General features: G+C 40.4%; 2 protein-coding genes across 2 annotated transcripts in view; both read left to right on the top strand.

The window, feature by feature from the left end:
• LOC128366018 (protein FAM8A1-like) overlaps positions 1 to 27,849 on the top strand; it is a 305,711-nt gene that overhangs the window by 94,320 nt on the left and 183,542 nt on the right. The gene's annotated exons all lie outside the window — the stretch shown is intronic.
• si:dkey-12j5.1 (uncharacterized) lies at positions 903 to 27,649 on the top strand. Its single transcript, XM_053326663.1, has 11 exons — positions 903 to 1,057; positions 1,214 to 1,323; positions 1,439 to 1,585; positions 1,688 to 1,840; positions 3,172 to 3,284; positions 3,392 to 3,515; positions 5,571 to 5,663; positions 6,364 to 6,432; positions 13,452 to 13,505; positions 18,476 to 18,628; positions 25,585 to 27,649. The coding sequence occupies exons 1-11, from the start codon at positions 991 to 993 to the stop codon at positions 25,756 to 25,758; spliced, it is 1,257 nt and encodes a 418-aa protein (XP_053182638.1). The 5' UTR covers positions 903 to 990; the 3' UTR covers positions 25,759 to 27,649.

Genomic DNA, 27,849 nt, shown 5'->3' with positions numbered 1-27,849 from the left:
TTATAGACACAGCAGTGCGATACAGCCCTAGTTTATACATGAATGTATGTAGTAGCTACATTATTTTAAAAGCTAGAAAGCTAATAGCTACGTTAATGTCAATGGTTACAACGGACAGTTAACGGTAAAGCTCAAGCAATGAGATAGCAGTTAGCTATTACTTATGTTGCCATGTCACATGATTTAATGTGAGAAAGATAACGGCAAGTTTTACACAGCTGAGTTGGCTTGATAATGTCAGCAGATAGCATTAGCATTACTAGTAGTAGCGGCTAATCTTTCATTGCTTTGCCATTCAACTGCTTCGCACACTTACAGCGGTGCCGATAGTTGTTACCCGACTTCATTCAGTTTGTCATTAATTAGATATCGTTAAATCTTAATTACCTTGTATTCACAGTCGAGTAAATGGATTCCGTGTTGATTATATATTTTGGTGGCAATTTCACTATCCCCAGCGTCTGTCATCCGTTTATTTACAACAGAATGGTGATTAAAAAAAAAACCTGTGTGTGCGTACATTTGACGTGCCTGCCCATTGGTTGAAATCCAGAAAGTTCCAGGTGCGTCAAGGGGTACGTTTTCAACGCGCTGCATCATTGGCCCACGGGCTTGTCTATCATATTGAGCTCCCTCCTCCAGACAGAGACCCGTTCAATACGTGTAAATCCCGCCCAAAACTAGCAGTCCCATGGAGAAATTCAAACAATTATGGAAGTTTTGGGTGTCTACAGGGATAGGGAAGATGTTTAAAACACTATTGGTAAACGTCTCGGACTGTTTGAACGATCAATTTTTTCTACTTTAGTGTGAAAAAAGCCTGTTTCACCATTCATCTTTTGTCCACTACCTCTCTCCGTAGCAGCCACCCAGTCAAGACATGCGCACTATATACCTTCAGATCCACTGTCCACGCGTGTTTAAGATTTGTTGGTAAAGTCTGTGCTAAAGTCAGACATTGTGAACGTATAATACGTATTTTTCATCATCATGGGAGGACAGGCAAAGGGCAAGAAGAAAAACAAACCAAAGAGGAAAAACAACCACCCAAACAATGGTAATTTGTTCAGTGGTTTTAACATTTTGCTGGGCACTTGATGGGTTACTGGGTTAGTTGAAATTAACCTACTATTATTTGTGTTCAGGTTTTGACTTTAGGAGACCAAAATGAGACTAAACTAACAACACCTCTCCACATATCCCACACTAACAGATGCTGAATTTGTGATGCTGTCACCTCAGGAAAGGATGAAAATAAGAATGCACGAAAAAGCCAAGAAGAAAACAGCTGAGAAGTACTCTGTGCATCAACTACTAGAGAAGGTCACATTGCCAAGACACCCTAAGACAGGGCCAAGATGTTGTTATGTATTTGAATTGTTGTGTTATTGTTCTGATCGTCTGATCATCTACTGCATGTTTGTTGTGATCATCTCAGACAGAGGAATGCATGGATGGTTTTGACTTTGAGATGGCTGCCCTTTACTGTCAACGAGCCCTGGACCTGGAGTCCACTAACCTGAAAGGTCTAGACATGCTTGGACACATCAGCTCTGAACTTGGAGACACACAGAAGGCTAAGGGAATATCCTTTATGTAGGTTCTCTCTGTCAGTGTTGTTGCATATGTGTTAAACTGTTATATAATATTGAATGTGGTTGTAGCTTCCTTGACCACGTCTCTGTAGGTTTTTCTGCGTGCAGTGGAGCTGAGCCCAGATGTAGGCCACAGTAAGTACATGTACCTGGGACAGATCCACACAGGCCAGGAGGCTGTTGACTACTACACTAGAGGAATACAAGTCCTACTCTCTACATTGGACAAACAAGCGCAGACCACTGTGAGTGCACACTAATACACTCACACACTAGCATAACTACGTGATATGGGTTACTTAGTTATTAACATGCAGTAGGGGGATGCTATACTCTAGGTTTTGTATTAGTGTGATGTAATTATTTTCACAAGAGGGTGCTGTTGGACAATGAAATTATCATATATGCATTACTACCTATCTGAAAGTGGCATTGATCAATTCAGGTGTTACTGTGTCATAGAAGTGAAATATTAGACTAAATGTGTATCTATGGCTGATACAGTAGAAGAATATAGTAAGGCTGATGAGGAAGTATGATAGGACGTGTTTTGTTTTGATATTGGCACAGCTTTGATAAATATATTCTGTTGTGTAGTTTCACAGTGCCTTGTTTTTTTAAAAAAAGCTTTACATTTGAATTTAGAAATTGTTCAAAATTGTAACATGTTTATTATTGATATTCATTTTAGCTGTGCTTGCAGTATTTAAGCAGTAGGACAGACACTGTGCCAAATTATTATTTTTTACTGTGAAAAAAGAAAGCGTATTCTCTGTAATTTAAAGGATAGGTTCACAATTTATAAAGTCTGTCTTAAAAAAAACTTCCAGGGATGGTTTCCCTTGCTGTAATTATTTCTTGTGTTCATACTGGCTCTTAAAATATCCCCCTCAAATTTGCTTTCAATGTAAGTGATGGGGGCTTAAATCCACAATGTGTCCACACAGTCATTTTGTGCAAAAATGTATTTAAAAGTGTATCTGAAGCTTATATGACGCTTCAGCGGTCTGAGTTAGTCATATCAAGTGGATATCTGACACATTTTTAGCATAAAATTCACTCTTTGTGTTTCCCCAGACAGTGTCTCCCTGTTGAGCTGGAGTAGAAGTATAGTAACAAAAAGAGGGACTTGAGTACCAAAAAGGCTGTAATGCTGAACGATATCTACATGATTTGAATAGCTTTAGATAGATTTTTAAATACATTTTTATACACAAAGTGGCTTGTGGATTTTGCCCTTACTACTTTTATTGTAAGTGCATTATGAAGGAATCCCCTAATGGCCAGTATGAACAGGAGGAATAATTATGGCAAGAAAAACCTATTCCATGGTCATTTGGGCACCTGATTATTGTTTTATGACAGACTTGAAAAATTGTGAACCCATCCTTTAAGTAATAATTCAAATGTACTTTCTCTAGGCATATAGGGTACAAAGTAGGCAAGTAATGCAGTGATTTGCTTCATTTGATAACTTGTTAATAAACATATTTATGTACAAAAAATAGATCATTTGACGTCTCAGTAAGATCATTTAAAATGCATAGTTCAAAACATCTGCCATCCACTTTTTAAGCAGCCTCAGGCCGGAGCTGCTGCCCTACTAGATGAGGACTCTGAACTCCCAACAGTGAAGGATGTTAGTGTGGCCTACTGCTCCATCGCTGAGATTTACCTAACAGACCTCTGGTACTTGACAACACAAAGTTACACTTTTGACACTAACCTCATTTCATGTCACTGCTTTGTGAATGAGTTAATATTTTTATTTTTCTATGTGTTTGTGGCACATGTAGCATGGAGGAAGGAGCTGCAGACAAATGCAAAGAGTTCATTGATAGCGCATTACAGTATAACCCTGACAACCCAGAGGCTCTACAGCTTATGGCCAGTTACCTGTTCAGTGCAGAAAGAAACCAGGTCAGTACATGCGCGCGCACACACACACACACACACACACACACACACACACACACACATTCTCAAGATGAATTATCACCACATTAAAGCAGGAATCTGCTGAGTTAATTATTCTGAGCAAATTGAATTGTATGCCATTAATCAGCAGATGGACACTTACATTAACAGGCACACACACAGACGGGTCATGCCGATAGGAATGTTAATTACTGGGCAGATCATTGAGGTCATATAGTCATTTGATAAGGAGAGCTAGATGAGAGAGCAGCTGATTGAACTGAAATTGGAAAAGATGCCACAAGAACTTTGCTGTATGAAGCATCTGACAATGAGTTTGAAAAATGTCTGAATATTTCCTCTGCTTTTTACAAATGTTGACATTTTAAGACATAATTACCCTCTTCCTGTGTTTTTTGGGAAATATTTTTTTTTAAAAAGTAAAAAATACAGATTATCCAGTGTAACCAGTGCATTGGTTGTAGTGGTTGGAGTTTTTCATATAATTTTTGAGTGCTGTGATTACATTGGTGTGGTCTAGGTAAATGAAACCAAAACTATCTGAAAACATTCCTCTTCATTCTTCTTTTTCACACTACTAGTACCTGAGGAAGAGGAAGATAATACTGTGGAACTGAAGTGAAATTGTAATACCAGCTGAAAGCTGTAGGGGTCAGGCTGGCTCCAGACACACGTCACAGATTCCCTCATACAGCAACTAAAGACTATCTTTAAATACTTTGGAAATGTAAAAAAAAAAAATAGTTGTTAAAGATTTATAGGTAGCATAAGGCTGTTAACCCATTCTGGGCAGCTGTCAGAGGTCAGAGAATATTCATCACACAGAAAGATATATGGTACAAAAAAAAACCTTTATTGAAGATACAAATTCATTAAAACTACAACGAGACACCCAAAAAGGCTTCACAGAGGTCAATCTTTAATAGGTGCAGGCAGCCAGTCTACGACCTAACAACACACAGCACTGCAAGTGAATTAGGATAAATGTTGCACACACCCTGGGAGACACACTGCACACACTACCAAACACACAGCAATCAGTACACTGCACACTAATGGAGCATAGTATCAAAATGCACATCAGTCAATAAGGACCACTCCAAACTGCTGGCAGGTCAGAACCAATTGTGGTTGGGCGGTCTGGTGACCAGCCCCCCTTTCTCCTAACGGAGAGGACTCATCCTGGACTTAACATGACAAATCATAGCCCACTGACCAAATGTGCGCCGTCCTGTCACGCACAGGACACCCACCATGTGCAGAGTCAAGTTGACAGTTCCCCCCTCGTGGTGGGTGCAGTTATGGCCCACGGTGTTGCTCCAGGGATACTCTAGTGTCAATTTCTCCACTGTAGTTATCTGGTTCTCACGCACTCTTTCCTCAAAGGATCTACACCCCTGTTGCCCCAGAACTCAGACCTTGTATTGGCTCCACTTCTCCTTGCTCACCCCTGTTTGCTGTAGGCTGTAGGACAGACCTAGCAAAATCAGGTGGCGATGGTTGCTGCTGACAGAGAACCTCAGCAGTACTCTTATTGTTCCTGTAGTGTCCAGCATGGGACCCCCTCCTGCTGCCTTGGACTGCCTGATACACAGTCGTCCTGGGTTAGTGGTAGCCCTGAATAGGGAGACAAATAGGGTTTAAGGTGGTTGAAATGTAGCACAGTCTCTGATCGACCTCTCCTCTACTGGTGCCACACTTCTATGACCCTTTCTACGGTCTTATAGAGGCCCTTAAAGCAACTTTGAAACTTGGAGCACAATCCTCTCCTCCAAGCCCCCCTTCAGAGTAATACTTAAAACTTTACTGTGACATCAAAATTGGTCTTTTGTTGACTAGAAGCTTTAGCCAGATGCTTCTTTGCTGCTCTCTCCCTTCTCTCATGCGCTGATCTTCTGACACAGGACACTTTCATTTTTAGTTTGTAGCACTGATCAATATGTGTGAGTATATCCTTGTAGACCATAATGTGATTTGAATTGTGCATACATACTTATGTGCCTATGAATTTCCATGTACCCATTTTGTGGTCTTTAGGAAGGCAAAGAATACCTGTTGAAGAGTGTTGGATTGTGGCTACCTGCCCTAAAACAGAGTGCAGCTTCTCCCAGCACAGAAGACGACTTGCAGGTGAGTTGGAGCTGTGCTTGGTATTTTTCTGTCAGCAACCAGCCCTCGTAAGATCCCAGTTTATTTATAAAGCACTTTCAACTAACGGGATTGTCACAGTGTGCTTTTGCAGCAAGCTCAAACATAAGGACACCAGTAGAGATAAAAAGTAAGAGATAACGAAGCGAAGGATAATAAAAATAAGATGGAACAAATTCTTCACAAACCTGTGCGTGCGTGCGTGCGTGCGTGCGTGCGTGCGTGCGTGCGTGTGTCTGTAATAGTGTGTGAAGAGAGTGGATGTGAAAGCGCAAGGCAACACCAGCAAAGTGTATAAAGGATAAGTTAGCACATACAGGGAAATTGACAAAGAGAAGTGAATGGTTGCAATGTCAAAGTCAGGATGTCTTCTAAATTGGACCAAATCAATGTTACTAGGGGTTATATTCAAATATGGAGCAAAAAGGGGTATGGTGGGATAGGGGTAATGATTTAAGACGAAAAACCCAGTAGCACCACTGTTATGACTCTTATCTTGTAGAGCAGGTTGATCTGAACTCCGGCTGCCGACACTTTCATTGTGATTAACAGCCACATAGCTGAGGAATGTTTTTTACTTCAAAATTGGATTGTGTTATTATCAGACACAAGAAGAACTATATTTGTGGATGCTTGTGTAAACACTTACTGTAGAGGTGGCAATGTTATCCTTTTTCTCCAGAATGAGATCCCTCCGTACGAGTCTCGCATCACCACCGCCAAACTGCTCATCGAGGCCGAGGAATACGAGGTAAAATGTTGTGTGTTGAGCTCTCACATTGTGCTTCTGTTGATTCTGTGTATGTGTTCATGGTTGGAGGGTGGCCTGGCATTTGTATGTGTATGTGCATGCATTTGTGTGTTTTGCTTTCTAGTAAATTGCACCAACGTTGGGAAGGCCATGCTTGGTCTTTATCCCCTTCAGAGTTTACTGTTAATAATTGAAGACTGGTATTTACAGAAAGGGACAAGGGTAGGGGGGGGGGGGTTCATGGCATGGGGGAGGAGAGATGGGGAGAAAGAGTAAGAAAGAAAAAGGAAGGAAACTTAATTTATGAATTGCTGCCATATCTGTGATCCAGTGCACTCGTCTACTAAATCATTGATCAATTTCCCGTATTAATGGCCTTGATTTTAGTGGCTCACTGCCTTCAGTTCAGTGCTGAAACCCCGAACAGTCATTAATGCTTGAAGTCATTTTCGGTGATTACTGCCACACCAACAGCAGTTCAGCTATTTTCTGTTGTGATCTAGTGATTAATTTGAAGTCACTCTTGTTGAGTGGTTTATGGTTATTACTGACAGGAAATGAGAAAAATGTCCTTTTTTTCCGCTTACACCCAAGTGTGTGTGTGTGTGTGTGTGTGTGTGTGTGTGTGCGTGTGTGTGTGTGTGTGTGTGTGTGTGTGTGTGTGTGTGTGTGTTGGGCTGTCAGGTGTATCAGTAAAATGACAGCGTCTCGGTCCACAGTTTCTGACATGTCGTTTGTCTTCATCCTCCTGTTGGTGTCATCAAGCCCCGAAACACAAACCGCACACATTCTGAATGCTTTATAATGTGAATATTTTGCAGTGTACTCACATATGTATATACACACACCCATGCACATGGTCATATTTGTTTTTAGCCATGAGCTATTTTAAAAGTTTCTGACAGAAATTGAGTTTAGGGGTGAAACTGGAGTAGAAGCAAGCTATTTTCCATCTGTCTCTGCTTCTCCCAGACTGGGTCTTAGCTGGATTTGATAGGAACATCCTCTCTTCTCTTTAAGTCCTGTCACACATACACACCCATATAACTCAGTTTTGTGCTCACTATCTCTCCCTGTAGACTATAAATCTATTCACAACTCTAAACTCTGCAAAGTTGTGTGCTTCTTAGCAGGGTGCCAGAATCTGACCATTTTTTTGTATTTTTTTTCTCTATTGAATATTTTGTTTATTCTTACAAACTGAGCCATGGCTTTGAAAATTGTATTAATAGCAGGGTAATTATCTTGCTCAAATAATCAGGTTTTTCTTTTAAATTATTGTAGTGCATGGTGGTGACAGATTAAATCACAAAAACTGGAAGTTAGATGTGTTAACTAAAGGCTGTCTTAAGTGGGTAGATGGTAGACGGGCAAAACAAACCTGCTGATGGTTACTATTATATATGTATACATATTGTATTACGACATAAAGGGTCACTAATTCAGCATCAAGTAGAAACATGTAGTGTGTAAATACCACTAGTATATAGAGCTGCAACTATCCATTATTTTCATGATCAATTAATATTTCTCGATTAATCGTTTATAGTTCTTTGGTCTTTAAAATGTCAGTGTTTTCCCAATGCCCAAAATGCAACCAAAAAAGTCTTGTTTTGTCCAGACCAACAGGCCACAACCCAAATGTTCAATTTATTATCATGGCGGGCTAAAGAAATCCACATTTCACAAAATTCAATGGACTAATCAATAAATCAGCTAACCGTTGCAGCTTTACTAGTATATATGCCAGATACACTGTAATGTTTGTATTGTAAAAGCTGTTAAGGCCTTGACTTTCAAAAGAATAGAGCTTTCCTTCCAATTTATAAGCTGAGTGCACATGAACAGCTCAACATTAAAGTAAATGTGGCTGGGAAAGTGGGTACTGTATGATACTTGAGTTACATGTAAATACAGGGTAAAGAGCATGGAAACCAAGACTGATTGTAAAAGTATTGCGTTTGTCTTAATAAATCCATGAAACATCAGTTACATGACTGCTGCTCTTCTCTTCAGTCCTCTGTTTCAGCAAGACATGGATCTGTGGCACTTAATTTAGAAGAAAAAATGTCACCAAAGATTGCTTTTCAAAGTCCTCTTCTCTTCCCTTTTCTGATTGTTTTTTTTTTTTTTTTTTTTTTGAGAACTACTTGAATGCAGGCCAGACCTCATCATACTTTCTGTAGTTGTAATGGAAAGGCTAGCTGCCAGATGTTTTGTTTAAAGGTATACTAAGCAGGATTGTAGGTTGTATACAGCATTCAAAGTTGGGCCCTCCCTACTAGATAGGGAGAGAGAAAGCAGCAGTGGTTGAGCGAGGTAGAGAGTGAATGAAGAGCGGTGTTTGCAAGAAGCCGTGAACCAGATAAATGAAATGTTAACAGCATGATTGTTTCGTGGCGGTTATGTTCTAAAGCAGAAATAAACACCTCTGCATAACCCAGCAGGAAGGTGCTGCATTGCTGGATTCATCCTGTTCGATGTAGCCTCTCTGCTCTCTCTGCTCTCTCTGCTCTGTGTGTGTGTGTGTGTGTGTGTGTGTGTGTGTGTGTGTGTGTGTGTGTGTGTGTGTGTGTGTGTGTGTGTGTGTGTGTGTGTGTGTGTGTGTGTGTGTGTGTGTGTGTGTGTGTGTGTGTGTGTGTAGTAGTTCAGCCCTGCCCTCAGTTAAACAGACACAGAACTGCAGCTCTTCATACATCCATGTCACACAGACATAGAGCAGAGTGTAGAGGCATGGAGATAGCGATTTTAACTTGATCACTACATCACGAGTCCCGACCTCACACTTTGCACACTGTTAACTGTTATTGGCTGGAGGATACACACCCACTGCCCAAAGGTTGATGTCCAGGAATGTAGAGGCAAAATAATAAGAAAATACTCTCGGTAGACATTTACACCACCACACACTTCTAGTTCTCGCGATTGAGATTACTTTTGTATGAGTCTATACATTGTTTTTTAAAGGAAAATCTTTCATAGTGTACCTTTTTTAAGTAGTTTTGAATTTTGAACTCGTTACGGATTTTCAGTTTTTCTTTGTCCCTATAACGCTATAAATGGAATATCTCAAATTAAAGGTGTTACCGTGGGCTTTGTGATATTTTGAAGGGCAGTTTTCTTCAGTTAATTTATAAAATAATGTGGTTATCGATATAGAATAGAATAGAAATAATTATTTTTTTAGCCCCCATTTCTTGCTTTATTGCTTTTTATACTGACATGTTACTTACTTAATAAAAAACAAATGTGCTTTACAGTGTGGCTCTCAGAGATCAGAGTTTTCTGACTGTCACACACACACAAACACACATATTACCATCATCATCACTCATCACCACCACTAATTCACTTGCCACACAACAGGCAGGCAGACAGACAAACAGACAGATGCCCTCCTCTGACAGCTTTTAAGGTGTCTTTCAGCACTGTTGTCATGGCAGCTGATGGGAAGAGTTATTCTGCCTGTCATTGTCACTCTTGTTTGCCCTCATGTTATTCATTGAACATTTCTGTACTGAAATTTAGCTCACGATGGAGTGTAGCTTGTACTTTCCAGTGTTGCTTGCAAGTACAGTTAGCACTGACAACCACAGGATTTATTTACTTAAGTGTAGATGTCCCTGTTTGTACGTGCGTGTGTGTGTTTGTGTGTATGGGTTTCTGTGTGTTAGAGATACGGCTTGCCCTCACTTGTAAAGTGATTTGTCTTTCTCCTGTCTCTGCTGTGCGCTCCGGTAAAATGATTCGGTTAAACAAAATTGCCTGAAGATTACACACACACACACACATACACACACACACACACATGCACACATGCACACAAACTGCACTTGCACACAATGGGCATTATAAATGAGTTCCTCCCCAGAGTGCTGCTTTTTTTTCCTTTAAACAGGTCTTGAAATAAAGAGGACAATATGCACATAGTGTCGTGTGTGTGTGTGTGTGTGTGTGTGTGTGTGTGTGTGTGTGTGTGTGTGTGTGTCCTTGCAGTGTACCGTTGTTGTTCATGGACCAGTTTTGCATTGTTTATTAAGATACTTTTTTGCACCCTTCCTCCCAATCTTCTCACTTTTTCCCTCGTAGTACCCCCTGCCTTCCCCTTATCTTCACGGGAATATTAATCTTGTTGTTGTTTAGAGCGTGAAGCGGCTTAAGAATCTCTGAATCTTTAATCACTCGCCCCCGGGTTGACCAGTGTAGTTAGGAAGGAGTGTAGTTGGAGATGATATAATGGTTATCATTGCTCACTTATCGTGGCTCCCAGATATCTCTTGTTCTATTTTTGTTGCTCTAAAACTGCCTGTTCTATCAGTTGTTTAATACCCAGACATATCTTTACTGCTATCTCTTATATCTGGTGCTTGGCTTGAATTACTGTGTGTGTGTGTGTGTGTATGTGTGTGTCTGTGTGTGTGTCTGTCACATTGGTGTGATACAACGAAAGTCAAGTAGATAATTCTGATGCTGGGCATGAATCCATTCATCATCAGCAGGGATTAGGTGTTTTTGTTTGTGTATTTTTAATCAGTCATTAATTAATTAGGGACAATGGGTTTTCAGCTGATAATTGATCTAGCAATCAATCAACTGACTCCCTGACATGCACATTTGTACACTCTTAACGAGATACTCTCAATTAACCTGCCTCATCTTCAGTCTACCCAAACAACGGACCTCTTTATTGCTACCGGAACCACGTAGGCTTAATGAAAAGAGAACTCCAAAGAGCGGGAGGGAGAAAAAATTAGGAAGCTCTCCAGCTAATAAGACTGCCTTAACAAGAAACAAGTGCTGCTTGTTGTGCTCACTGTTGTGTGTAGCTTTGTTGCAGTGTATGACTGTGCAGCCATTCGTGCTTGCGTGCTTGCGTGCACAGGTGTGTGTGCATCTTTCATTCTTGCCCTTCACCACGGGTGATTGGATAACAGTCGTCTCCAACCTGAAGTTGACAAAAATCAATATATCATCACCTGGGCCCTCACGCATGCACACAGGCACGCACGCACACAGGCACGCACACAGGCACGCACACTAGACACAGAATCTGCAGGAAGAGCGTCTGAGCAAAACAAACACATAGCCTACTTTAGCCAAGGTCAGTTTTCTGTAATAGAAACTTCCCACAGAAACTGACCCAGGCAGTGGTGCATTATGGCAGAGGTCACATAATATTAAACTCCTTTGAGACCTCAAACCCCCTCTCTAGTGGTCTCATTTATAACTGTTGCGTACAAACGAAATGAAAGATACATACGTCACTTCCCACAAAAAAGTTGGAATTTATAAAAACAAACTTGAAAGGAGAATGTGCACATCTGTAGGGAAACTCTGACCCATACGATCCAACATTTTGAAAACAGGGGAAATTGGTGATGCAGATGGTGAGGTGGTGAATTGAAGCCTGACTGTATGATTCCTCACACATTTGATTCATCTAACATTAATTGTACATCCACTTTATCATAAGCATTCAAGACAGTAGTGTTACTTGTGATTGTGCTTATATTGAGCCATAAATACCTTTCAATTTTAAAAGATATAAACCAACTCAAATTTTAAACAATTACATTTGTGATTTATTATTGAACTAGTAATGAAACATTGCGCTCAATGCACTGTCTTACCATCACATTCCCAACCCTCAGAGCACAGAAGAGATGGTCAGGCTACATGGTGTTTACACTCGTCAGTTGTGGAGCAGCACAGTGCTGCTGAAATTCCAGGATATGGCAGGTTGTAGGATTCAGGAAAGTCTTGCTTGTCCTCTGTGATATTAAGCATGAATATATGGATTCCTTTTCACCTCAACCATTTTAACAAAGCACTGATAGATTTTTAATGATATCTTCTAATACTGTGCATATATCACCGAGAACGATTTTAGTTGTCGTATGTGTTTTTGTGTAAAATTGCTGCAGTGAACACATGTGCTGTCAGGCACACAGAGCGCACTGGGGACACTGCAGGGGTACTTCACCTGGCACATCTTCACCACCTTCACTCATATATGTACTGTGTAAATCAGAGAAACACTTGTATGCTGGATTTAGAAATGTATATCTGTGTTTATTGTATTTTAGACATTGATTGTGTTTAGTCTAATCAGTTATGCATGTGTCTGTACAATAGATGCTTAACAAATGCCAAGCTATGAGCTTCACTGTCCCCATGTCTCCAGTCGTGCATACCGTGACAGTGTGCAGCAATTTCTTTCGGGCATGTCTTCGTTTGTCTATTTTTGGGAATTGCTGCATTTGCTGCACCGACTACATTAACAGTTGGTGGAGCCGTCAGCCTCTCAAACGTTGTTCTGGTACTGCTGCTGTTCTATGTTGTTCATATGAACAACATGGACATCAATATTGATAAGGGCTTTTTTCTATGGACCATTTATGGTTAACTGCGAGATCATAGAGGAGATATGAGGCATGTACTCATGCACAAGTTGATAGTGATTTGTAAAGGGGAAAAATGCATGCATTTTGATCATGCACACAGTTTTATAAATCTGATTTGGTACTCACTATTCTCAGCTTTTGTGCATACATATATGTTATCAGGTTTAAAGTGTTCTCCATTGAGTGAGGCGCTAACAAAGAATATATCGACTGTTAATGTCAGTGAATGGATTAAAAGGGCTATCGAATAGAGCAGCTAAAGTGACTATTGACTCTGTGATAAGCACTGGTGAGTGTGTCTATCGATGGCCATGTCTGTTGTCTTGTTAGTATCGACGACGTTGTGTATGGGGCTTTGGCCTCATAGGCGCTTATCAGACCCTCTGATCACTCGGATTGATCAAGCTGCCTGGGAGATGCACAACACCCACATGTTTGTGTGTGAGCTGTGGCTGTATCAGAGAAGAGATAGAGCACTACAAGCGTGTGCTGATGAATTTTTTCTCACTACTTTCTGATGTTTTTCTTTATAGATATACCTGCAGAGGTACATTCCAACTTTTCATTAAATTGTATAGCATTCTCAGTGTGTGTCTCTTTCTTTGTGTTTATTAGATGGCTGTGGATGTGGTGGAGAGTCTTCTAGAGGAGGACGATGAGGTCGTTCAGGTAAGCAAATAAATGATGTCCCAGTTTTTATCAAGTAAAAGTATACATTGATCAGCTTGACTCTTGTCTTGACTCATATTTTTGTCTTTTTCATTTTGAATTTGTCATAACCAGGTGTCAAATCAAAATGCATGGAAGATTTGTGCCTCGTTTCCATTTTCTCAGCAAAAGGAAAATGCAACAGAAATCCACTATTTAGGCAATTTTAAAACCTGGTGTGTTATGATTTTGTATTTCAGTCAGTTGTGTATTTCCAACATATCTCTAGCCCTCCTCCAGACCTCTGAATTGCTGCCCACACTTTTGATTTGGTGAGTCAGGTGAATTGGACTGATTTTGTGTACATTGACTGCTGTTTCCCTCCGTTGTAGATGCATTTGGCCAAACAGATCTTTGTTGGCTACACAGGGATAGCTTCCAAGCTACATCTGTGAGAAATAGTACAGAAAAGTGCAAAAATTTCACAACTTGTGAATCAACATATTTCTTGGTACATGAAAAACTGTAAAATTTAATGGCTCTAATTACTTGATCCTTTGTTTGTCCTGATCAGTGAACCCTAACTGATTGATCAGGTCAGCTGACCAAAAGGTTAGAGACTGTTTCATGAACACAATGTCACACTCAATGAATGAGGTGAAGCAAAATGATCATCAGGCCAGTCTGACCTAAGTAATTGACAGTTCTTGAACAAACTCTTTGTGTGTGTGTGTGTGTGTGTGTGTGTGTGTGTGTGTGTGTGTGTGTGTGTGTGTGTGTGTGTGTGTGTGTGTGTGTGTGTGTGTGTGTGTGTGTGTGTGTGTGTGTGTGTGTGTGTGTGTGTGTGTGTGTGTGTGTGTATTAATCTTCAATATACACGTTATGTGGTGCTTTTTTATGTGTCCCCTTCCAGGCCATTGTATTATTATGATAGAGTAGCTACTGCTGGATCACAACAACTTATAGGCAAATCTTTCATTACCCCAGTGGGAAGGACAACACTTCAACCTGATCAGTTAGTTACCTCAGCTGAACCACTGTTTGTGTGTGTGCATGTGCAAATGTGTGCACAAAGAAGTGTCTACACACTGATACTCCTTCTTTTTTTGCTCTCAACATTTCCGTGGGCACACACAGTATGACGGAGAACTTGAATGCCTACTAGAGAGGTGGCGTAAATGCCAGTGTAGTTGTGCTCTAAATCCCCACTGCCAATAGCAGAGGAAGTGAAGGTGTGCCACTGAGTGTCAGAAAGAGCACGGCAGACTCTGTCTCCCCCCCCCCCCCCCTCCCCCCTCCCACCCTCAGCTGACAGATTGAGAGCAGTCATCAGGGGGCTGAACTTTTAAACTCAATCCAGAGATGCACAGCTGTGAGACTCAATTTGAGCAGGTCCTCAGCCAATCACACATGCATACAGTCACCAGGTCAAATGGTCAGAGTGTTTTGTCTGATCATATGTTACAAGAGTCATATTAGTAATGTCAGAAATATATGACAGACATACCAGACTATGTAATACTCACTCTCCCTTATAGTAATTCTCTTCCTCTTTTTGTATTTCTGTCTCTTATTTTCTTTGTTATGCACAGAAGATAAGTTGTTAGCTCTCGCCTCCGTCTCCTTATGCTTGCGTATCTCAAAGTTGGAACCTTACTTATATAACGTTAAGTCTGCACAAACAACTGAGCTAGTTCCTTGCAAATCTTGTTTCAAAGGTATTCCGTTGATTCATGATGCTTTTGTTCTTCCCTCAGCAGCAGCATATGGGAACTAAGATGTGCCTTCACTTTGAAATGACAATAGTCACAGTGATTTGATTGACAGAAGTAGCATTTATTTTATTATGTGTGCTCCTGTTTGGGATTGTGGAAGGGTAGAGTGGATTCTCAGAATCCCTTAATTAGCTAACTTTCTTATGTTTTAATTTTGAGTGCAGATGCAGAAGTCCTCTTCCCCACATTCACAGTGGACAATCTGTAAAGTATTGTAAGCCTTGTTCAAGCTGTGCTAAAGACATGCAGTGGTTGTCTTTTGTGCAGAAGTTAATATTTTTGACTGAAGTGACCCACTTTGACTTCATCTATCTACCTACCTACATACATACATACATACATACATACATACATACATACATACATACATACATACATACATACATACATACATGTATTTACAAAACATTTCTTTAGATTCTGTATTCAAAGAAAATGTCTCTGAAAAAAAAGTCATACCGCTGGTTCTGCAATTATGAGAGTAATGGAAACTACATTTATCCAGTGCTGCTGTTGTTCTGATAAGTATGGCTGCAGGGGGTAGCCTCCCACTCAGCAGGCTGAGTAGCAATTCTGAATTGAGTATGGCATGCCTTTATGTGTTTGTTAGCTAAATGGTTGATTTGGCAGGTGCAGGACTCTACTGTCTCTGCCCTCAATGAATAATGAATAAAGCTAAGATCTGTGTCTTGGTGTTTGTTGGAAGAACAGTGGGTGGGTGATCTTTGGCCTTAGATGTGAAGCGCACGCACACCTCCAAGTTCACTGAGAGTTGAATATGATTGTGTTTAGAGGTGGAGGAGCAAGTGTATCGCAGCTTATGAAATGATTTAGGAGAAAAATGTGTGATTATGGAAAAGAACAAACAAGCTGATTTTGTTTTGTTTTTTTGTGCTTACTAATTTACAGTTAAGAATTGTGCCTCCTCTGACTTCTTGAACTCTATGGAGCAACACAATATCTCACAAAAACGTGCTTGGTCTTTTGAACAGATTTTCATCACGTGCCAAGTTAAGACAATTTAGCCCATTGAGAGGCTCTTAACACCTAATGCAACAGTATACTGACTTATTGAGTGATGCTAAATTCAAGGTGTCAGTATCTTGCTAAGGGTTGCACGTTTACAACTGAAGAGGCAAATACATACATTGAGCTAGAAAAACAGCTTTTTGTTCTAAAACGGTGTCAAAAGGTATCAAATACACTAACCTGTCAGGGTGACATGAGATAAAATGGCTCTATCAAGTGTAGCATTTGTCTTGTTCTATAAATGAGGCAGGGCTTAGAACAAACAACATGGATGGATTTAAAGTAGTGTGTTTAAGATAAGATGATACTGTCGGTCTCTTTGAGAACATTTGACAATTGAACCTACCTGATGCTGGAATAAAGGTACTTTCATGAGAGCTTGCCTCAGTAAATTAATGTTTGACTGAGTAGAGTGAGCAGATGCTTTAAAAAAAAAAATGCTTCAAAATGTAATATGCAGAAATGAAATGAAATATAAGCACACAAGAAGACTGTAGAAATAAGCAAGACAAATTAGCTGCCATATTTATATAAGCCTGTTTTTTTATTGGAAGTTTTCTTACAATAAAAAAACTGAAATTTCAGTATATTGCTATAAAAGTGGGGAATGGGGAATGTTTTAAAAAAGATTTGTATAAGCAGGAAAACAATTCAAAAGCATAGTAATGAAAAGTTACACTGTTGCTGCTGCTTATCATTCCCCACCAGTAATGCAGAGTACTCATAGTTATTATTAACGTAGTGTCATATTGAGCCTATGCAAGTGGCTCATGTCGTCTCACTCATATTTTGATAGATAGCCTCAGTGTAATGAGCAAATCATCATGCATCTATATGCAACAGTACATTTCAGTACTAACTGGTGACTATAGTAATCTAAAATATTTATCTATAGATGCTTTTTTGTTTTGACAAGGTGCGTAGTACAGGCAGTTCTTCCAAACACCTCAGACATTCACATTTGATAAAAGCATGGAAAATAAGGAGGCTCTGCCAGTTTTTGTTTTTGTTTTTTGTAAAATAAATGTGTACAAATAAGGGTTTTCAAAATGGCCACAGGGATAATGATGCCACATTTCCAGAGAGTTGATTCCTGAGGAGGCGGGTGTTTTACATGGTTGCATTTAATGTCCTGAACATGGTGTGCAGCTTAAGTTCCCATGGTGAAAAATGAACCACCACTGTGGAACTGGAAAACAGGACTCAAGGCCGAGTTAGCGTGTTAGCCCACTAATCCAGCTTTCTGAAATAGGCCCCAGGACTGTAGTGCTTGTACTTGTTCCTGCACAAATTTTTATCAAGGTAGAAAGGCAGTCATAGAAAATATGTAAATTAAGTAATTATGTAAAATAAACAAATTTACTGTTGGAAAACATCAGTATTCAAAAACATTCTTTTGAATTTGATAGGAAGTGTAATAATTTCTATAATATAACCTGTGAGTGTTATTTTAAATGCAAAGTGGATATTTGTGAGAGGGAATTTACTTATCTTTTATTATGTTATGTTATTATGTTTTTGCAACATTTTTAATGAAGTGATTGAATAGTTTCTTACAGAAAGAGAAGAACTAATTGGTTTCAGTATAAAAAGGTGGCCATGTCACAAATCACAGGGTTTAAAAAAAAAAAAGTATATTTATTTACTTTAAAAAAAAAATATTATTATTTTTATTTATTTTTATTTTATTTTTATTTATTTTTTTCTTCTAATTTATCCTTGGTTATAGGTATGTTTTTCTTTTTTTTTCTTTGGTGTTTAGATGTTTGTGAAGAAAAATCAATAAAAAATAAGTGAAAAACAAATCTAAAAAAAAAACAACAAATCACAGCTGTTTAATTGATTGTGAAGCTGCAATATGTACTTTTCTATTCATGCAACATTTGTGAATGAGTGCAGTATGTGTCAGGATTTCATCAGGTTGACAGTTATGTGAGTGACGGATTGCTTGTGTGAGTGCGTGCGTGCATGTGTGCGTGCGTGTGTGTATTAGCAACACCATGCTATGTGTGAAACCACTTTGTCAAAGAAGGATGTGGGATTTCATGCAGACATACTCCGTGAGGGTTACAAATCTGTTTCTCTTGTCACAGCTCACTTACTGCAACAAAGAACACTTTCTCTCTGTCTGAATTTTTGCGCCTCACGCCCCCCACTAACCCGCCACTCTTTCTCTGTGTCTCCCAGGTGTGGTATCTCTCTGGCTGGGTGTGCTACCTCCAGTTGGAAAAAGCAAAGGAGCAGCAAGCAAGGGAGGGAAGAGAAGTGACTGAGGAGGAGAAGGAGGAGTGGAAGGCACTGATGGAGGCGGCCAGATTGCACCTGACTAATGCTAAGAAGGTAATTTATTCAATCTGCCCAGGAGCTGTTTATTGATGACATACGTACTGTATCCAATCCAACTTTATTTGTTAGGCACTTTAACACAACCAAAGTTGACCAAAGTGCTGTACAGAAGAATAAATATAGCGGCTCATAGTGGTCCATGTCTGATATGTACACAATGTTCTAATTCTTAAATACTGCAATGCAACTATAGGCACAGATAGTTACAGCCAGTACTATCACAACTATCACAGTAGGTAAGACTGATTAGAACCTGTTCTTGATAGAGAAAGGGAACATGCAGTGTTATGAACACATGCAACACTGAGCCTTAATGGTTGCTACAGAAATGTCTTTTTGTATGATCTCAAAGAGGTTTAAATATACCTCTCTGTTTCTCCTGTTCACATTCTCTCACATACACTCACACACACACACACACACACACACACACACACACACACACCACACACTCGGAGTGATGTGTCTCATTCATTCTGTCATTCTGTCAGGGAGAAATGCCTCTATGGAGCGGTGATTCATGTTAGTCTAAAATCCAATAGGCTTGTAAATCAGACAGCACAGGCTGAGGGATGGCAGGCCCCACCTCTGATTTTTCCCCCCTTCTCTTTACTTTCCTCTCCTTTTCACCTCCCTTTCTTCCCTCTCCTCCCTCCCTCCCTCCCTCCCTCCTTCTCTCCTTCCCTCCCCCGTCCCACTGTGCTCCTCTACAGATGAGTAGGGGCAGTAGCGTGGCAATATATTGATGTCTGTCTCTCTGGCCAACAGTGTTAGTGACAGGCCTGTCTAACCAGCATCCACTGGGGATGTACACAACTGAGACAGGAGCGAGGTGGGCTTTGACTGCCAAGAGGCAGAATTGAAGAAACTGCAGGGAGGAAAATAAATGCACAATGCGCATATAGATTTGATCTGTGTTTTTGCACTAAGAGACAGAATGCAAAAGGAATAAAAAGGTGAGAAACTAGTAAAAGAATTGGGTGAGACATCAGAGCGTAACAAGTAAACAGCAAAGCTGTTTCTTTGTAGAGTGAGTGAAACAACAGGCGCAGAATAATGTGAAAGGTAAATGCACGAAGACCTTGAAAAGGTGAGGTGGAATGTGGAGAGAAAACAGCCCCCTCATGGTGTACTTAATTCCCTAGCTGATTGCTATTGCTAATATGTGTGTGCATCTGTACATTGTGTAGTCCAGATTCTCCCTTGTTTATATCAGAGCTCTGTTACTGAGCGTCACTGTGAGTGTTAATTATTAACGATGAGTCAGTCTGCTAGTTAAAATGGGCTCCAACATGGAAATGAGGCCTCAAAGCCCAACGGCTTGTTTTGGCGCCAGTCCACTTCTCTGCATACTTTATGACTTTGCTAAGTAAGTGTGTGTGTATGTGTATGTATGTGTGTGTGATGTGAGACAGTGAGAGAAAGCATGTGGTTATGCGTAGACACACCGTATGTGGATGCACATATTTAATTATGGTTGTGTGTGCCAACTTGCATATCTAATTATTTGTTAAAAAATGACTTCATTATTCATGTCTTCTGTGATCGATACACATGCACGCTCTCTCTCACACACACACAATTCAGCCAAGATCCTCTAAAAAGGGATGATAGGGAAAAATGGATGGTTTAAAAGGACAAGAAAGAAGTGTAGGAGAGGAGCAGGAGGGTGAGTGGGAGAATGAAACGGGAGGCGAGGAAGGGAACAGATTGGATGTGTGTGTGTGTGTGTGTGTGTGTGTGTAGGGGGTGTAGCTGGTGAATAGTGGCCAGGGTAAAATCAATAGTAAACCGGACGTGAAATGGAATTTGAGTCTCAGACAGATAGGGTGCGATTGAGGAAGGATCTGCAGTGTATGTACAGAGGACAATGTTATGTGTGTACGCATGTGCGGGTGTGCACAGAGGCAGCTAGGGCAAACGGAGGTCAAAAGCTTTACTATTTGATGTGGCTGAAAGGGTATCTCATGAGCACAGATTGTGGGTAGGGTTAGTCCAAGGTGTGCTTGTCATGTAATTTTAATGCCTTTCCTTACCAAGGATGTGGCTAGAGCAGGGTCTTCTGGGGTTGCGATCGGTGCTGGTCCGGGTGGGGTGGGGGTGCGATCGGTCTAATAAGCGGCAACACAGAGCTATAAGGACGCTTTGCTCTCACACGTGCTGCATAATAGTCATACAAACACGCGCGCACTCTCTTGTTCGCGCTCTTGCTCACTCCAGATTCCGGGAGATTGGATCTCATTTGCGGGCGTCAGGGAGCCGCTATCAATATGCGGGAGACTCCCGAAACTTCCGGGAGAGTTGGGATGTCTGTAATACACAGGTTCATATATTCATGCTGTTATTTTAAACATGTGCAAGGTACAGCCTCGTGTTTGGCACAGGAGCGATAGCGGCGGGTCCTCCTCGTTGGCGGGACAGGTGTTATGAATGAACCGGTGCCCAGCTTGAAAGAGCTCCTGTGTGTGTCACTGAATGTGTGCATTGCTGACTGAAAGACGTCTTCTGCCTCCATTCATCTGTTCATTACAGTGTGTTGGATTCATGTTAATGTGTATTTAAAGACATTTCAATTTGTGGAAAAAACTGCAAGGGGGAACATAAAAAAATGTCTAATCAACCAAAACTTTAGCGACCCCTCTGCAGTACCTCCGCGGACCCTCTGTTGAAGACCTCTGGACTAGAGGACTGAGGTGTCAGGGTGTGTGTAGAAGTGTGTGAGTTTGTGGTCAGGCCTTTTGAGACTTCCAGCGACATGCCCTGTTCACACTCAAGAAGGTCTAGTCTCAGCCAGTGTCACACACTTGCTCGTGAAGAAGTGTGTGTATGTTTCCGTATGTGACTGAGTGAGACAGAGACATTAAGAAGAAGAGAAGAGAAAAAGTGTTGCAACAATTTGTCTAATTGCTCTCTTCCTCCTCCTAATGAAGAGATGCACAGTAGGAGTCCTCCGTTTGGTCTAAATAAAAAGGATATGAAAAGAAGGATTGAGGGTATATAGGGAGCAAGATTTTTGTACTCTTCTACTTAAACAGTAGATGTGCATGCAAGCAGGACTTTAAGAGGGATCTATTCCCTTGACAGGAAGGTCATTTGGTGCGAGTGTGCAAGTGAAGGGAAGCCAAAGAGGGATTTTTCAAGGGGGAAAATGAGGATGAGAATGAGGGCATTAAGAAATGAAATGAAAGAAGAGGTGAAATGAAAGGGGAAGTTAAGCATAGCTGTGGAACGGAAGGTGAACAATGATGGAATGATTAGGCTTTCACCACACAATCAGCATGTCTTTATTCTGCCATATGAATCGTAGAAAACTTCTCTACCAAGAAATGGAGGAACAAGGATCAATTTTATATGAAGGGTACATTAGCGCTTATTATTACTCTTTTGTTCACTGTGAACTGGACAAATAGAGATAGCACTGAGAGATGGAACCCAACTGATGATGTATGAGGCTGAATTATATCATATTATAAAATAAAAGAGACACACACACACACACACATATATGTATGCATGTATGTATAGATAATGTTTGCTGGACCATAATATAGATATCCAAATAAATTAAGTAAATATAGAGGAATGAAAAAAAATGTTCACTTTCTACTTTTTCTATGTTAAGTCGGTACTATTATTATTATTACACAAAGTAGAAAGCTTAACATGGATATAATGTCCATAGACATGGTTAGTGCTCCACAAGCACAGTTGCTGTGTGAACCTGAAGTAAACATAAGGCTGGGCGATATCAAATATCAATTTTAGACCAAATACCTCGATAGTGATATTGCAACAATATTATAGAGATGGCTGTTGATGCTTTAACAAATATTTACACTATGAAATGTTTGATAAATAATATAAGTAATGTGAATATAATGACAAAGTGGGTAAAAGGTACTTAAAAGAACAGCTAGAACAATCAGTTAAGTTCAGAAAATAATATATTTACTGTAATGCAGCTTTAAAACCAGGAAAAGACAACTCTGATGACATATTACGATATCCAAAATCTAAGACGATATCTAGTTTCATATCAAGGTATTGATATAATTTCAATATATTGCCCAGCCCTAAGTAAACACATTCTATTTTGTATTAATTTCCATGGGCCTATTCAATTCTGTTACAAAGATTTGGAGCTGTTACTGTCATTACCTTGAAGTCAACTTCTCTAGCAGTGTCTCCAGTATGAATGCTGTCATGTTGGTTTATGTCATAGTGGGCCCTTATGCATGAACCACTCCTACTCTCAGATTGTCCTTTAGTGATTTGAAAAAGAATTGTGACATTCATCAGTTGACTTGTTCCTAGAATTTTCTCAAACATGCAAACCAAATTTACAAGCAAGCTGTTATACGTGTCAGGAAAAGATCATCTCTGCCTTTCTTCACAGGGGAGAAACACTTGTTTGATTTACATTTATAATCTCCTAATCTGAATTCACGTGGAGTTGAAATATCATACCAAAATTGACAACATTTAAATTGACAGTGCAACATCGCCTTTAGACTATAATATTCACTCTTCCAGCATTTTAGCATTTCAACTTAATGTCAAAGCAGTCCCTCTTTATTTCTGTCACAGTGCAGAGCTGCTCTGATGACACATCATTTGTAGCTCGACTCATATTTTCTCATTGTTTAATTTCTGAAAACAGGACTTGCATTGTGTTTTTACTGTTTGGTAACTTTTTGTGAATGAAACTCACCCACAAACAGAGTGAATCATGGAGCCTCATATGGCAATGATGTGTCCATTGCCATATGAGGCTCCATGTTTCACTTATAGTTAAAGTAAGTTTTGACCTTGATTGTATCCGTCGTACTGAGGTTCACTGACAGTGACCGTTTGTCCTGTCGACTTGAATTGAAGTGAGTTTCAAGAAAGAACAGTGAGTGGACAGTGAGGGCAGATATGTGCATGTACTCGTGTGTGTGTGTGTGTGTGTGTGTGTGTGTGTGTGTGTGTGTGTGTGTGTGTGTGTGTGTGTGTGTGTGTGTGTGTGTGTGTGTGTGTGTGTGTGTGTGTCTGTCTGTGTGTGTGTGTCTGTGTGAGACTGAGTGGTTATGGCGATGGTCAAGTGTGCTTTGGGCCGTGACTTGGGGCTTGAAAGTAGAGCAAAGTGGACCATGAAAAAGTTATACAATTATACACACAGACACACACACAGACACACCCTCCCTTTCTAGGCAGCTCTCTGGGCCGTGAAAGTGAGAAGAGAAAAAACAGGCTGTTATAAATGAGAAATGCTTGTGTTTTTTTTGTGACAGCGATGCTGATCTCAGCAGCGCTCGGTGTGGACTTTGTAAAGAATAGCTCCTGTTTGTTTAGCTAGCAAGAGCATCACATTGAATAATCACATCCTATCTAGCACACACTATACTATTGATTTGTGGTTCACTAGTATATATCACCTTGTATAAACACAATTTTAAAATACATTCTTTTTATTGTGGAACATACAGTACATTTGCACACTTTCACTGAATTTCTTTCTTTTGTACGACTCATAGCAAGGACACCCTCTACATCTTACCCAAGGCTGTTATATGCAATTATTCTGGGTATGAGGCAAGCCTATTGTAAAGCAAACCCAACTTTTATTCAGGCTGCTTGTTGTGGATAAACATCTTCAGGCATTTCAGAGTGACACTGGCAGAATGAAAATCAGTGGATCTTTTTTCCCTGTGTGTGTGTGTGTGGTGGCAGAGAGGGTCAGCTTTCCCCTGGTATCAGACCCTGTGCCTGGACCTGGGTCACGCTCCACCTCCCTGGAGCTCCAACCTGCAGAGACAGCATCCACTTAAATATATATACACACTCACACTCCACATTCTCACACTCCAAATGAGTTCCCATGGGAATGCGTGTCTCCTGTCAGGACCTGCTGTTGCTTAGAGACTGGTCCTGGGGCAAAGCAGTCACACACACTCTCCTTCACTCTTCTGGCCTTGTTACACTTTTAGTAAGAATGATGGCACTCAGCTGCTTATTGTTCTGAGCTCAAGTGACTGTGCGTGTGCGTGTGCGTGTGTGTGTGTGTGTGCGCGTGTGTTTAACTACATTTGGTAGACTAAATAGAATAATATTCCTAGATTATCTCAACTATTCCCCACTCACCCTGTTTTTTCTGGAAAGAAGAGCATTAATATAAAAATCGCTGTATCAGTTCCCCCCGCTCTGTACATGCACACAGAGAAACACAGTGTTATGCTTGCTGTCCTTAGTGGTAGCGCCAGTAGTTTTATCACCCAGCTCCACTTTGAGTTCAGTAATTACACACAAGCAGACAGAGATAAATCTGCAGGCTGCTCTGAGAACAGGACTTTTTTTTATCTTGCTCTTTCACGGCATATTTCACTGAGATAACAATGTTGATTGTGTGTGTGTGTGTGTGTGTGTGTACGTGCACATGCATACCACATAACTACATGTGCTTCAAGATGCATTACATTGTGTGTGTGTGTGTGCATGTGCGTGTGTGTTGCAACAACAAGAGGAAGATAAATGGTCTTTTTGTCTCCTGTGCGGCTGAACGGTGTATCAAATGTGCTGATTTGCCAAATGAAAGACCAAAACAGTTTACCAGCATTTTGCGAGCCGTGACTACTTCGGCCCTCGCTGACAGAATGCAGCTGCTGTTGGATATTTCAAGTGGCCTAACCAGCACTTAGAGACTTAAAACCTCAGGGCTGCTCACCTCCTTTAACTCCAGGCAGCTGCTTACTGACACTACAGTGATGCGTTGTTACTTTTAGTGACACAACAGCAGAGTTTCTGTTGAGAGCTTTTTACTCACCATATCTCATTTCTTATATCGCTCCGCAGTGTAATTTGCACTTCATGTTCTGTCTAAATATTTCAGCTTATGAGATACTTTATAGTTACAGTTTCCATTACACAATTGCATCACCCTTTTTGTCTTTTTTTCTTCTTTCTCTTCTCAGCTGTACAGTAAGGTGCGATGTGATGACCAGCCGATTTTGGAGCATGTGGAGCAGCTGCTAGGTGAGCTGGGAGGAGAGATGGAGGGAGAAGAGGGCGACCCAGATGTGGATGAAGACTATGAACCCTGTAGTGATGAGGAGGAAGACAATGTAGAGGCACCCATGGAACACTGACCTCACCCCCTTGCTTGTACTCTGATTTCATTTTTCCTCATCATGGTCCACCTGGTTTAAATGTTCTGGTGTGCTCTCTAAAGTGCCTTTTTTTACTGGTTATCCTTCACATCCACTTATCAAAGATACAATTTGAATTCAAGTGAGTTCCACAAAAATAATGGCATTAAAAGCTGCAGTCTACTCAATCTTTTTCTGTCAGTTTAATGCTTTTGGTAAAATAAGTGCACACTTGACTAATGCTTCTCTTAATCTCCTTGACAGATGTTGATGAAATAAATTAGTTTTAGGGCTTTACTTCTCACCAGCAGCAAAAGCAAAAACACCTTTGAATGCTTTTACCTCTTATACTCACCCACGCTTGTTTCCTACAAGCAAGCATACATGGCACATGAGCACACACACAAACAAAAGCGGCATGGTAATTACTTCAGCTCTTCCTCAATACAACAGCAGCAGTGTTTTCTTCTCAGACTGCAGTAAAGTTGGATATCTCATCAGGCTGTAAGAATTATTAGAAAATTGTCAAGACAGTTGATGCTATCTTAAAATGTAACAGTTTTATTCTTAGTTTATGTGCAATGTTAGAATTTTATGCTGTTCGGTTTATTCTCCTGTGTTGGATTTTTTTTGTTAAGTCATTGGATTCAACAAGACAAGACACAATAGAGAGAATTTAACATTAACTTATGCAGCATGCATCTCTCTCTGCTAGACTGTTCAAAGTGGCAGCCACAAAGCCTTTTAGAAAGGAGAAACAGGAAGACTTTTTTAAAACTATTTTTCACATCGCAGCCTTTTAAAAATTCTTACACAGGGTTATGCAGTGTAATGACATAGGTTAGTGCCGTGGCACAATAATGGACCGATGCTTTTCACTTTCTTTTACATACATATATTTTTTCTTTACAGTTGAGAGCAGTAAGGTGAAGAGTCACACTTTATGCGTCTGAGTGGTAGACACAGCCACAAAGATGTAGCTGCTGTCTGGAAAAGAAGATTATAACCATTTAATTCTTCTTTTTGCAAACGGCAGCAAGCAACTTTAAATGTAAGGCAGTCACAGCATGACAAAGTACTGATTCAAGCCAGAGATGTTAGTATGAAAAGTTTAAAATCTATTTTGTGAAAATTTGTGCTACAAAATCTGATTTTGTTTTGTTTTTCCAAAATTGGGATTCACTGGCCTCATTTTTATCACGATCTTCATTGTTTTAGAGACAAACAATTTTAAAATGGAGAAGAAATAAGGTCCAAATGTCAATTTTTACATACCTGCAAAATCTGTTGGACAGAGCATTTTTGATTTGTTTTGTAGTGTGTCAAGATTTTTGTTTTCTTTTTTTCCACAAACTGACATTTTCTCCCCAGATTAGTAGAGGGACTTTAGTATGTGATGTGGATGCTGTAACACACATCCACCACAGAGTGTTTCCCTTAACTGTCTGTTGTTAACAAACACAAAACACCATGAGCATACACTGCTGAGCGGCCCCTTTGAAAAATTCCATAACCGGTAAATGGGAACGTTATCTTAGATCCTTGTCCTGATAGCGACCCAGCTACAAGCTGAGAGGCCTGTTTGGGATACAGGGGTTCAGATGCCATGATCTGATTGTGTGTGTTTGTGTCTAAGGAGCGTAAAATAAAGCTCAGGAGAAAAGTTACAGATATGATACCCTGTGTATGTGTGTATCTGTGTGTGTATATGCTGCATTTTATCATAGCTTAATGTGATATGATGCGTTGTTATTTATGGACTGGGCTTTAGCTGAAACATTCATGTCTGTGGTGCTTAGTGTGTGATAATGTACCAGGAGAACAGACCTTGAGGACTGACTACCTGGAGCGATGCTGTCATGTAGCATTTGGTTTTATAATTAAAATGTGCTCTCGTGTGTATGTGTTTTGACGTACGTGTGTGTGTGTGCCCGCCCGCCCGCCCGTGCGGCTCATCTGCAGTGCTTTGTGATTAATGACTCCAGGGGTGAGCGAACATCGGCAGTCAGCCTTCGCTAGTTATTCTGAGCTGACCTAGTGTGAGTGGGCCATAGTGGACGCAAAGCCTCAGGTGATCTCAAAATCCTTGGC

Source organism: Scomber japonicus, chromosome 10 (genome assembly GCF_027409825.1).
Source record: "Scomber japonicus isolate fScoJap1 chromosome 10, fScoJap1.pri, whole genome shotgun sequence".
Lineage (NCBI taxonomy): Eukaryota > Metazoa > Chordata > Actinopteri > Scombriformes > Scombridae > Scomber > Scomber japonicus.
The sequence above is the reverse complement of the archived record's forward strand: the minus strand, read 5'-3'. Positions and strand labels throughout refer to the sequence as shown.